Source organism: Zootoca vivipara, chromosome Z2, assembly GCF_965207765.1.
Source record: "Zootoca vivipara chromosome Z2, rZooViv2.hap1.1, whole genome shotgun sequence".
Lineage (NCBI taxonomy): Eukaryota > Metazoa > Chordata > Lepidosauria > Squamata > Lacertidae > Zootoca > Zootoca vivipara.
Genome location: NC_142585.1, coordinates 18,622,853 through 18,635,938, shown reverse-complemented (window position 1 = coordinate 18,635,938; position 13,086 = coordinate 18,622,853). Strand labels below are relative to the sequence as shown.

The following is a 13,086-nucleotide window of genomic DNA, read 5'->3' as shown; positions in this document are numbered from 1 at the left end:
CTTTCTCCATACCCCTGTGACTGAACTTCCCTTCTGTAGCCTTTCTGAGGGTGACCAGCCTTCAAAGGCTAAGTGAGTGGCAATAAGGGCAGTGAGACATATTTTCAGGTATTCTTGTGTGTGTGTGTGTGTGTGTGTGTGTGTGTGTGTGTGTGTGTATCCAGGTGCACCTGATTTGATGTCATTTTATTACCAGCTAAGACCTTTTCCATTTTCCCAGCTTGTTTTAATTTTATTTTTTTATTTTATTACCTGTTAAGCAGATTGGTGTAGTGGTGTCACCGCTGTGCATTTTTAAATCTGCTGGGTCTTCTTAGCATTTGTTTTGTTTTGTGTTGCATTTCTGAAGTTTCATTTCAATTGCAAACAGCCCTGGGGACATGGGAGCGTTGGAGGTGCGGAGTACAAACGTGGAAAAAATAACATGGAACAAACCTGGCAAAGACCTCTCGCTTCCTCTCACCGCCTGTGTGTCTCTTCTGTGTCCACAGTGGCGGAAGTATCACAGCTCCCATGAGGTCATCAAGCAGGAGAGCCGGTCAGGCTCCACGAAGGAGCATGGCAGCCCCCGTGCCAAGCACAAACGCCGGAAGGCATCTCCAGGGCATCATGGGCACAGCTGCGAAGAAGGTACAGGAGCCGGGTCTGGGCTCTGGCGATTGCCTTTCCTAAAAGTGTCCAACATCCATGGAAGACTCTCTTACGCTGGTCCTATAGCCAGCAAGTGTCTCTCTCTGCTGGGCACAGCCCATCTTTGCCTACTTCTTGAGAGAGGGATCGAAATGGGAGTGAGCCCACCCTTAAAGGGGAGGGCTGCTACCTGCAGTGTGAGGGGTTTCTGTCCGTCCTCTCTGGGATATATGAGGCCCGTTCTCTGAATTTCTGGCTTGCTTCCTTAAAGTACAGTAGCGTGCCTAGCATTTTCCTTTTTTGGGAGGAAGCAAAATACGTGTAAGCAAAGGTTTAACAAACATCATGCCTATTAAGACAACTTAGATTGTCTAATTTTATTTTATTTTATTTTATTGCAATGTCCTCTACCTCAGTTTTTGTTTGTGCAACCACAGCAGGACCACTTGCCTGTTGAGCTGAGCATGAGGGTACAAGCTAATGATAATGCAAATCAGAACACAACTGTCCTTTGGATTTTGCACCTGTTCGAATTTTGCAATACAGCTCGTAGCTAAAATAATAATAATAATGGGGTTTTTTTTTTACCAAAATACATTTTAAATGTGTATTTTAGGTGAGCAGGAAGGGCGGGATAGAAATTAAAATTTTTAAAGTGTATTTTCCGATTAATGTGGAAGTGAGACAGAGCAGACTGAACCTGTGCAAAGTTTGATCTGTTGTTCCCTAATCTCGAGTTGTGTGTCTGAAAAACCCCTTTTGGGTTTGTGGGCTCACTTTCCCAGCTTCACACCTGCTTGTGGCTAAGATCTCCTCTGGGGATGGGGGAAGGACGGAGGATGTACAGCTTCCTTGGACCAATAGTTGTATTTTTCCAGATGGCACTTTAGGTTTCAAAGCTCTCTTCTTTTTTCTTTTCTTCCCCCCCGCCCCCCCAACCAAATAACCCTCCTCAGCTTTTGTTGAGAAGAAATCAAAGAACAGTTTCCGGGACTTCATTCCTGTGGTGCTGAGCAGCCGGACACGCAGCCAGTCAGGTGAGTGGCTGATTCCTTTGACCTGGGGTAGGGGAACCTGGCTATTTTTCAGGGGGTTGTGGTCTGTCTGAAACATATGCTTCTGTGTTGTGTGAAATCTTCTTAGCTTTGCTGCGCTCATGATGTCCCTAAACAACCATGCAGAAAGAGACAAGCAATACCTGTGCTTTGGGTCAACTTAATTTTGAAACCAAGTGTTGCAGGCTTTTGAGTTGCACAGGTCTCTTCCTCGGAGCGAATTGTGAAGGAAAATCAACATCTGGATTTGCTAATTGTTTTGTTGTTGTTGTTTCTACTTGTGAAATGAATTATATATTAGGGGATTCTGAGAGGAAAAATTGGAGACAAAAGAGGGAGGTCTTGCTAAAGCTGAGATCCCAAGGTGTAGTGCTTAATTCTGATTCAAGAGTTGGGGGGGTCCATTCCTTTTCTTCTTCCTGTAGGAAGCATGGGAGTCTCTTCTGTTAACATGTTGGAGGAGTGTGGCCAGGAGATTCTACCGCCGGTGGAAGAGGAAGAAGAGAATGTCGAGGGAGAGGATGAGCTTGCCCTGAGGCATCGCAGGCTGAGAAAATCCCACCGCCTCTCCCCCCACTCCGGCTGCAAAGACAGAGAGCTGTCGCAGTCAGAGAAGAGCAGTTTCCACTCGCGCAAGAGTCAGGGGAAGCCATGGCAAGTAGATGCCACTCAGCAGCTGTGGAGCCACAAGGAGGCAGAGGAGGAAAGTGGCCACATCAAGAGGAAGAAAAGGAGGAGGCAGAAAAGCTGGAAGTACCAGACTGGAGAGTACTTGATAGAGCGGGAGAAAGAGGAGCACACGAGCTGCTGCCACAAGCGGCGGAAAATGAAAGCAGGTAGCGAAGGGGAGCCACCCAGAATGGCACGGGGGATGGTTGCAGGGCAGGGATCCTTAAGGCGGCAGCCCTTGGTGCAACTTCTGCGCTGTCAGGCTAGTGTTACTTGGCCCTGTGGCAACGTCGCATTTAACAACCCACGTAGTCACCATGGGCAACCAGGAATCCCACGCAGGCGAGTGAGTGGGCTTGCAAAGGAGGCATGGACCTTTCTGCCTCTCCTCTGCCAACTTGCTTGGCAGGATGCAAGTTTTAAAGAAAACATAGCCCGCGTTTCTTGCTGGCCGTGGGGCAGGCTAGTAAATAAAAAAAACAAATTTGTGGGCTGAGCCAGCCCAGACCAATACCTGTGACTGGGAGGGTTGTAAGGGGCAGAGAGGGGAAACATCGTCCATCCTGTGTGCCTCCGCTGTTCACAGTGGTTGCCGGCACTCTTAGTTTGCCCACCATGTTTCTGTGCATGTGCAGTAGTAATATCCCATGGAAACAGTGTGAACTTGGGACTGGCAGTCTCCCTTCCTCGGGTCTTCTGAGATTTTGCCAAGCATTGACCATGCATTTTGAACCATGTCTGAGGTTTGTGATCCTGCACCAAGTGCTGCACAAACTGCACACAGCCCTGCCTGAAGCCCCCCTGGTGGACACCCACCCAACTTCAGTTCCCTAGAGGTTGTCCGAAATAGACCTCGCCAGCTTCTTAGCCTGCTTATTTGTTGCAGAACGGCTGTTAAGTCTATGGAGTGCCCTTTGAACAGCTTATGCTGCAGCCGTCTCCTCCCTAGAATTTAAAAGGCAGTGCTTTACCAGAGAGGAAATAACAAGCAATTGTTGTCCCTCTCCTTTCTGGCATCTTTTTGAGCCCTTTTAGGCCATTGGAAAGAAGAGGGACAATTGCTCTTGCAGGCTTGCCAAATTAATCCCACTGTCGGCTGCAGGAAGGCGTCCCTCTTCAGCCTGAGTGAGGAGGAGTCTTCCGTAGTGGCACGGAGCAAGGCACAACTGTCCAGTTTGCCAGCCGCAGTAGCCACCAGGGGGCAGCTGCTTCGGCTGGGAAGCTGCGGAGTGCTTCGTGAAAGAGCTTAAAGGCCTGGAAGCCTTAAGGGAGGACAGGGCTGCATGTATTGCGGGGCGGTGTATCTAACAGCGTGTGCTGCCAGTGGTGGGTCCATCCACCAGTCTGCTTCTCTCTTCCTCCTCATTTGTATGCTAATTCTTTGCTTCTTTCTGGTCAAAGGCATCAGTTTCCCAGAATCCTTTGCTTTTGCAGTTCTCTGGCCCTCTGATCCATCTTCCTTTCAAGTTGTTAGCAAGCGATCATGTACGGCGATAGCATAATAATAAATGCAATAAAGCTATGGAACTCGCTGCCACGGTAATGTGGCAGTGGCTCAGAATAGAAGAGGGCTAGGGAAATAAGGTGTGACGTTAGTGCCATTTCAGTTGGCTAAAATGGAGCAGTTGCTTAGCAGCACTCCATAGACTGAGGATACTGGACAGCTTCCTCTAATGTCCCCATGACTGGCTGATGGTATGCAAGGGGAGCTAACCAAGAAGCCTGCTCTGAAGCCTCTGCTGTTCCTTTCTTTTTCTACTCCCCACTTCCATTTGCATGTTCGGGAGCTGATTCTGAGACTAGGCTGCCTCCCGGAAGGGCTTCACAGGGATGTGTGCATTTGAGCCTCTTTCGTTCTGTTTAATCCCCCTCTGGCTTGCCTTGCAGACTTCAGGTATCGAAAGCACAAGGATGCTGTGCCAAGCAAAGGCTCGGACCTGTGCTTGAGGAGCAGGCTTTCTCCAACCCTCCAAGGACGCCTGGACTTCCACAATGGATTCCTCTTGGATCACCCCGATTCGGCTCCCATCCAGGATGTGCTAGATAAACCTTCCGGGAAACGCAAATGCAAAACCAAACACCTCTCAGGCATCTGTGAAGAGGGGAAGGTACAGTATTGCTTAGGAGGTGCTGGTGTCGATTTCTGGATAGGGTTAGGTGGGTGCTGCACCCAGGGCTCTGTGGGGAGTATGAGCTACAAAACCAGGCTCAATCGCCAGTTAAAAGGTTTAGCTAGCAGTTGCTGGGAAATAACTTCTCTCAGTTGCCTGGGGCCTTGGGAAGTAGCCACTCGGCATCGCAGACCAAGGATGGGCGACCTGTTACCCTCCTGGCTGGGGTGGGACGGAGCTGAAGTGCCACAGGCAGTGCATCCCTGCTGTCAACAGTACTAATTTAAGCAAAACAAAGAGTCTCATCCTGGTGTACAGCTGCTTCCTCAGTTCCCGTGAATGGATCTGCCAGCATTTTTCATTTTATTTTAAAGGGTTCACAATATGATCAGAGCAGAAGCCGTGTGTGTGTGTATGTGTTCAGAACCCAAATCAGCGATCCGCCCTGGGTATGCCTGCCTATGCACAATGCAAAGGCAGAATGGATTACTGGGAGCAGAATTCAGCGTTTGGGAGTCTCTGTTTTCTTTTTAAAAAGATTTTTAAAAATGTGAGCGATGCCTATGAGATCCCAGGAAACTGGGCTAGCGTGGTGTTGGAGAGTGTGATTTATACTGCTGAGATTTCCGGACTTCCATATTGTATATCATTTTCTGCCCTTCTCCACAGCTCGCAGAAGCAGAGCTGAGTGTGCATACAAAAGTAAATGTGTTATTGATGTAAACTGTGACCTTGTGGAATGCAAGTCCCCCCCGTCCCCCCCGTTCAGAATTGTTCTTCGCTTAGCCCTGTTCTGACACTACTCTTCTTCCTTCCCATTCCCCCCCAATCATTCTCTGTGTTTCTTTTTCTTTCTCTTTTTAAAGGCCAAGGCACGCCTGAGCCAGTCCAAGACACGCTCTCCAAAGAAAGCTCGGGAACCCTGCTTGTTGAGCAAGTCCCGGCAGCACAAATCAGAAAGAGCTCCCGAGCCCCCCGCAGCCCCACCGGTGCCCCCTGAAGCTCGCCGACTGATAGTGAACAAGAATGCCGGGGAGACACTGCTTCAGAGAGCAGCCCGGCTTGGCTACAAGGTGGGTGCCAGTTCTTGCAAGTGGGGGGGGGAGGGGTAGATAAACAGCAGGAGACAAGTGCTGCCATGGCTTACTAATCTTGGGTTGGGGGGTTCTTTCGCCAGGATGTGGTGATGTACTGCCTGCAGAAGGAAAACAACGACATCAACCACAGGGACAACGCAGGCTACACAGCCCTGCATGAGGCCTGCGCTCGCGGCTGGGTCGACATCTTGCAACTCTTGCTGGAGCATGGTGCAAACGTGAACTGCAGTGCGCAGGATGGCACCAGGCAAGTCCACCGCTGCTGAGGAACCATAGTAGCCAGGGGCTTGGCCCAGGGGCTAAGTGGTCCACTGACTCTGTGCCTCAGGTGGCCCGTTTTAGCTTCTGGATCTGTAGCATTGACGAGTTAAGCCAGTGAGAGCTGCTGTGGTGCAGTACTTAAGAGTGTCAGACTTAGGGCAGAGGAGAGTCAGGTTCCAATGCCAACTCTGCCACTCTCTGGGTGATCTTGGACCAGCCATACCCTTCCTACCTAACCTACATTGCACGTTTTTCATGAGGGTAAAAGAGATGGAGGAGACCACGTGAACTTCCTTGAGATCCTTGGGAGGAAAGGTGGGGTGGCAGTTAAAAAAATAAATGCAACCTACCTTGTCCGTGTGCTCTAAGAGGGACATCTTGCGCTGAATTTCAGCCAGTTCTGCAGGTTGAGAACTGTCTGCTGAAGTGGAGCTGCTCTCTATTTAAAAATCCCTGCACATAGAAAAATAGCATGCTAGGGAGAAAGCTCAGCAAGAATCCCTCTGCGGTCTTGAAAGCAGTCCAGTCCAGGCCGCACCCCATGAGAAAGACACGATGGACGGGCTGCCTAATGCACTCATCTACCCTGAGGGGAAGCGGTTCTGCAGTGCCCTGAGCCCAAAGTAATTCCGGGTACTACATTGCAGTAGATTGCAGTAATTCCGGGTACTACATTGTTGTCCCGTGTACTTGAAAGGCATGTGCTTTGCCATTGAGCCTTGGCTCCTTCATGTCTGGTACTTCTTAAAATCCTTGCAGCTCGGGATAATTATTTATTAATAATATGGTGGTTGCTCAGTTACTAAGGACAGACCAACAATGGACATTTCTCCATATTCATTTCCCCCTGTTTAAAATATGTAGCAGAGCGCAGGACCCTTCCATCCACCTCAGCATATTGTTCGCACTGGCTGGCTGAGGCTCTCTGGTTTTCCAGACGGGTCCCTCCCAGCCCTACCAGAAGCTCCTAGGGATTGAACCTGGGGCCTCTTGTAGGCAAGCAGATGTTGAGCTTACCGTCTGTCATTAACAGAGAGAGTACACAACACTTCACAGAGGCAAACAGGAGGGGTAGGGTCCCTTGCAGGTTCCTTAAGGGTTCACTGATGGCTGGCGTATGGGGAAGGCCAGGGAGGAATGGGTGATCCCTGGTCAGCTCCAGCCTTTTGACTCTGTGAAATCGTATTGAAAATTCATTCTCCCTTGGCAGGCCTGTCCATGACGCTGCAGCAAATGACAACTTGGAGATCATGTGGCTCCTGCTGTCTTACGGTGCTGACCCAACCCTGGCTACGTATTCAGGGCAGACTGCCCTGAAGCTGGCCAGCAGCGAAAACATGAAAAACTTCCTTAATGGTAGGTTTCCTTTTGTCAAAGGTAAGGCAGCAGTTTTATTCCCCTGGCCAGATACACACCCTGGCCCATTGGATACTAGATATGATGCGTGTGTTGCTGCAGTGGAAAATGCACATGGGTTTTGCAGGGAAAGTGCCTGATTTGCACTAGAGGACATCATTCTGCAGGATATATGCGTGCTTCATTGGGTTGATTCTGGTGCATAGTTTTCCCTCTAAGGAGGGCTTTGGACGGATTCATGTTGGAGGGCTCTACTTTGAAAACATTAGACTGGAATCCCACATGAATATTGCTGGAAGGTACCCGTGAGCAAAAGATGAATATTTTTGCTCCATTAACGGCTTGCAAAGTTCAATGTGGATTTATCATAACATCACAATCTTTTGTGATAAAATCCACATTGAACCAAGCGTTTCCCAAACTTTGGTCTCCAGCTGTTTTTTTGACTACAATTCCCATCATCCCTGACCACTGGTCCTGCTAGTTAGGGATGATGGAAGTTGTAGTCCAACGACAGCTGGAGGTGCAAGTTTGGGAAACCCCGCTTTAATCAGTCTTTATGGCAAGAACCTTCATCCTGCAGACCAATCTTGGGTCCAGTTTGGCCCATGAGGCCATTTTCCCTAAACTGTGCCCCCTCTGGTCAGTCACCTGACATCACTTTGATGGGTGGGTGAAATCAGCTGATGGGCTGTTCAGTTCTGCATGGGCTGTGCCTGCCCACATGGAGCTGGTATGCTCAGCCAAAGTATCAGTATTTTAAGTGCCTACCCATCAGCTGATGAGAGAGAGAGAGTTCAGTTCTCCTCCTTGCTGCTTCCTGGTGACTTTCTCCTTCGACAAGTTAACTTAAACAAGTGAGCAAGATTGCCTACTTAATGGTAACCCAATGGCAGGTGGGTTGCTTCTGCCTACCTGTAAAAGTTCAGCCACAAGGATGTGGAGAGATAAAATATCTGGCACACGAGGTCAAAAAGTTCCCCATCTTACTCTCTGGGAACCTTGCCTAAGCACCCGAAAACACATTGACGTCTCAGCTTCCTTTATTCTATTTTATCTTCTTGCAGATTACCTCTTGGATCTGCAGGGTCGAGCTGAAGGGGACCCCCATACAGCCTGGGATTTTTACAGCAGCTCTATACTAGGTGAGTAGATCCTACCTACCTCTTTTCCCTGCTCCCTGGAACAACAAGTAGTGGAGCTGATCGGCTTCCCTCCATCCTTAGAGGCAGGACGTTTGGAGCAAGGGAATGAAGTGCAGGGCATTTTTTGATTTGTTTCCCAAGCACTCTTGTCTTTTGGTCTGAAACCACTTGCTCCTGCAGCATACTGAGTGGAGGAGAAAAATCTTCAAAGATGTGTTTGAACCATTTCCTTCAAAAGCTGGGTGATTTTGCTCAGTTACTGTCCTTTGAAGAAACCGGTTTGGTTGCTCCTGTGAAAGAGCCTTCAAGCTCAATACATGTTGGTCTCACAAGTGCACCTTGGGATGTTTCCTCCATTCTTTGTTCCTTTGCTGGTGCCTTCCCTTCTTCAGTCTAGGCAGGGATAGGGATAGCCTTCCAGGTGCTGTTTGACTTCTGCTTCCGTCATCCCTGACCTTTTGCTTGGACTGATGGGAGTTGGGAGCCCAGCAACATCTGGAGGGCCAGAGGTTCCCCGTCCTTGCCCTCACGGCAGCTCTGGGCAAGTAGTAGGCAGAAAAAGATGGGTGACTTTTGGCGTACCTTGTGCCAGAATTCCAGCCATTCTCTGTGGGAGAAAAGAGCCTGCTGCTCCTATGCCTGAGGAAGTTGGCCTCTCCCATCCTGACTGCTGACAGTCATGAATAATGGGAGTTGTAGTCTAAAAACAACTGGAGGGCACCACATTGGAGAAGGTAGCTTTAAAGGATGAGGATTGAGCACTGTGCAGAAGTTACCTTATTATGCACAATTTATTCCACTGTTGGGGGGGGGAGTTGTCTGTCATTTATTCTAGCTTTGCTGATCCTGGCAAGGGCTGATGAGCTATGCACCCCAACCACTGGAAATCTTACATTTTGACTTCTGAAACATCAGGAGACCCAGCTCACTTGCACTTGCTAGATGCATGGGGTTTTTCAAAACAGGAGCTGTCATTCTTGCAGAGCTAAATTCCTCGCCCATCCTGAGCCTTCTGCACTCCTGCAGCATTGCAGCGTAACACAGTCCCATAGTGGTCTCTAAATTTCTATCGGCTGCTGCCAGCTGTTCCTCCAGGCATCTCCATGCTGGGCTTCTTTTGCAGCCCGTGGTTGGGTTGCTATGGCGATGGCTGTCCAGCAAGTGAACTGGGCACAGGGAAGGCTAGGGAGCAAGGTTGTGTGTGCAGAGTTCTTTGAGCCCGTGGCGTTCCACCTCCCTCACCTCCCTCTCCATTTCCCGTATCCCTTGTTTCAGAGGGGAAAGATAAAATCAGCTGTGACCTTCTGCTCAACCCTCCCTGGAGCTCTGATCAGGAGGAAGATGAGCAGGACTCGGACCACCTCATGTTTGAGTTCTCCGACACGCCACTGCTCCCCTGCTACAACCTGGAAGTGTCTGTCTCCCGGGGGTGAGTAATGGCAGCGTCTCCTTGTTGGGAGAGCTTGGGGAGCTTTTGAGAACGGGCCAAATTGCACCACCCTACTACTCCGTGGGAGAAAAAGGAGCCCTGGAGTCTGAAGGCCAGTGTCATTGGAAGGTGGCGAGCAGGAGGGACAGAAGGACGGGTTTGTTGCAGACAACAGCTTTTGAGAACCCTGGAGAAAGGATGAGGAGATGTGCATTTGCTTGCAAGTCAACTTTTCCTTTCCTTCTCCAGCTCACACAGGCACAGCAAGGTTTTGCCAGCTGCTCAATGAGGGGAGGGGCATTCAGAGAGCCTGCTGTGAAAAATGAGAGTCTGGCAAACCATGGCAAAATAACAGGCTTTGTGGTGGTCGGGGGGGGGGGTATGTGATGCCTATTCTGCATATTAAGCGTGGAAGTGGTGGGAGCTCTGTGGTTCCAAAAGGACAGGGGAGGGGGCAGGTAGGGTCATGGCCAGGATCCTGCATCTGCAAAAGCACCATTCCAAACTGCTGGTGCTGCAGTCGTTACAATGCTGTGACCCAGATAAAGGATGCAAAGGAAGCAGATCTCAGAATGTCGTGCTTTTGCATCATTGGTTCTGATTTTTATTAGGCAGAAGGTGGGGGAGGGCCACACAGCACAGAGACAAGCTACCCAGAAGTCCCACTACCTGACCCAAGTCCTGCCTCCCCCCTCCTCTGCCCAGCCAACTGCTGAGATGTCAGTAGGGACAGGCTGCAGTGTATTCAAGCACAATGGGCACCCATGGTGTTCAAAAACAAAGCACTACCATCCTTTTCACTTACTTTCACCAGGCAGTTGTGGCCCTGGGTGATGTGAGGTGGGTGCTAACGGCTGGGGAGAGATGTTGCATGGAGTTGCAGCGCAAGCACTATTTAAATAAAAACACTCAGTGTTTCCCAAACTTGGGTTTCCAGCTGTTTTCAGACCCCCCCAACTCCCATCATCCCTAGCTAGTAGGACTAGTGGTCGGGGATGATGGGAATCGTAGCCCCAAAACAGCTGGATACCCACTACTGGGGAAACACGGCACTAGAAGATAGGGCAGTTGCTCTGAGTACACTAGGGATGAGGAACATGAGGCCCCCCCAGATGTCATTGAGCTCCAACTCCCTGTTGGCCCCAGCCAGTTTGGCCAATGGGAAGAATAATGGCAGTTGTGATCCAGCAACATATGGGGGAAATGGGCTTCCATCAAGATGGGATGGTGTCGCATATGGGTAGGTTTCCAACCCTTGCATTTCAGCTTTTAGAACATGGACTGTGGGGGTGGGAGGGGGAGAGTGAAATGGAGAACGGGAGGGATGGGCACAGAGAGCATGTCCTTACTGACCTCCGCGCTTCTCCCCTTTGCCCAGGCCCTGCAACTGGTTCCTCTTCTCGGACGTGCTGAAGCGGCTGAAGCTCTCATCCCGCATCTTCCAGGCCCGCTTCCCACACTTCGAGGTGACCACCCTGCCCAAGGTGGAGTTCCAGCGCCAGGTGTCGTTGAGCCAGGTGCTGGCCCCAGAAGAAATCCAGGAGCACATGGCGCCCCCCTTGGCTCCGGGCGCTGCAGAGACGGTGGAGCTTGTGCGCCACGAGCCGGAGCTGGCTCGGCTGCTGGGCTCGGAGGTGATGTTGGAGGCCTGGAGCAGCTGACGGGGGGGGGCTGGGCATTCCCCTCTGTCAGCGTCGGACTGCACTGCGAGGCAATAATCTGGACCAAGGAGAGAAGGTGGCCTTCTCGCGGGCAGGGCTTCTGTCTGCCTGGTCCTCCCTGACGAACTGCAACGGGTGCTCACCGCCTGCCCTCCTACCTTCCCGCCAACCCTGGGGGTAGGAAGCTGCCGTCCCCTGTGTCCTGGACTCTGCACTCGTTTACCTGCTGCAGGGCCTTGGTGGTTTGGAAGCCTCTCCATGGAACTGCATCTCTTTCCCCACCCCCAAGCTCTTCCAGAGTATTTATTTAAATTAGTATTTAATTTGTGGTGTTCTTTTTCTTTTTCTTTTTTGTTATTGCTAAGTCTGTATCACTGTGATTCGGGGTGTGTGTGTGGAGAGACAGGGGACGACTTCCTGCAGCCACCATCGCCTCTGGGATTCCCCTGAATGACTAAACTGGGGCTTCCTTTCTCCTGTCCTCCATGAAATAGCAAGAAGGAGGCTATCAATTCTTCTCTCCCCTCTGTTTTAGAAACACCCAGCTTCTGTTGGGTGCGTAGGAGCCAACCTTCAGCTTCCACAATGAAATATTTGAGGGGCCGTGGGCCCCCAAAGTTGAGGAGTATAACCATTCAAATGGGGTTCGGTCATCACGTCTTGTGATCAGCTAAACAGGGCAACACCTGCCCCCCCCCCAGTACTTTATTTGAATTGGCACCCCTGGTTGGGTGCATTTCCTTCCCTGCCCTTTTTTTATCATATTAATTTGTTTCTGCTGTCCAGACAGCCACTTTTCAAAACAGAATTATTATACAGCCAAAGGCACCTGGTGGTCTCAGCTATTTTATTTGTCCCCCACTCCCTCTTTATAATTTCATCCTTGCTCAATCAGTTTGGCTGGCAAGGTAGCACAGTCTTCAACAGGGTGGGGGCAGCAGAGAGAGAAGATCATTTGGAGGGTAAGGGGGGGCAGGGTGTGTGTGTGTGCGGTACAGTTTTATTGTACAGGTGCTAACAAGGACTGGACAATCTTTTATTATTTTGGCTCTTCCCCTGCTCTGGGGAGGTTGTTTTGGGTGGTAACATTTTTGTTCTTTTGTGTTGTGTTTTTCCCTTCCCACTTGGGGAGCTGCATTTCCTTGCACAGCCCCAAAATCAGTTTTCCAAGCAGGCTGCCTCTTCTGGCCCCCTTCCTTGGAAAAAGCAAACAGCGTTCCCTTCTCTCCGCCCCCACCTCTCTCTTCCACCAAGGCTTTGGGCCTTTGGGGCGTGTGCTGCAGCTGCTGCTTTTTTCTTCTTCTGATTTGTTTTAAGCAACGCTTTGGTGTCAAAAACACTTATGTACAGAAAAACCTGCATCAGGGCCTCAAGTCTCCTGCCTCGTCTTTTGCGTCCGGCCTCTCTTACTTCTGAAGCCTGGTGGGCAGGGTGGGGGGTGGGGGGAAGCAGCCCCATCACAGAAGCACTTCTGCTCTGAGGGGTAAATGAGTGTTATCTATGTGCCGTAATGGCTGCCTCTTCTACCCATTTTGGGCAGTGAGCTGTGCAGACCAAAGAAGGCTGTTAACAACTTCCACTTGATGCTTTTGTTGTTGTTTAGTCGTTTAGTCGTGTCCGACTCTTCGTGACCCCATGGACCATAGCACGCCAGGCACTCCTGTCTTCCACT

The 13,086-nt window shown here is 50.3% G+C and overlaps 1 protein-coding gene across 13 annotated transcripts in view; it reads left to right on the top strand.

Moving 5' to 3' along the window:
- Positions 1–12,775, top strand: part of BCORL1 (BCL6 corepressor like 1) — a 30,897-nt gene extending 18,122 nt beyond the window's left edge. For all 13 annotated transcript variants that reach the window (XM_088664544.1, XM_088664540.1, XM_088664548.1 and 10 more), the window contains 10 exons: positions 492–630; positions 1,587–1,667; positions 2,111–2,521; positions 4,242–4,462; positions 5,332–5,538; positions 5,643–5,809; positions 7,034–7,179; positions 8,247–8,324; positions 9,600–9,753; positions 11,132–12,775. In XM_088664544.1, the coding sequence (XP_088520670.1) occupies positions 492–630; positions 1,587–1,667; positions 2,111–2,521; positions 4,242–4,462; positions 5,332–5,538; positions 5,643–5,809; positions 7,034–7,179; positions 8,247–8,324; positions 9,600–9,753; positions 11,132–11,414 (1,887 nt within the window). In that variant the 3' untranslated portion in view covers positions 11,415–12,775. The remainder of the gene's footprint in view (positions 1–491; positions 631–1,586; positions 1,668–2,110; positions 2,522–4,241; positions 4,463–5,331; positions 5,539–5,642; positions 5,810–7,033; positions 7,180–8,246; positions 8,325–9,599; positions 9,754–11,131) is intronic.
- The last annotated feature ends 311 nt before the right edge of the window (positions 12,776–13,086 follow it).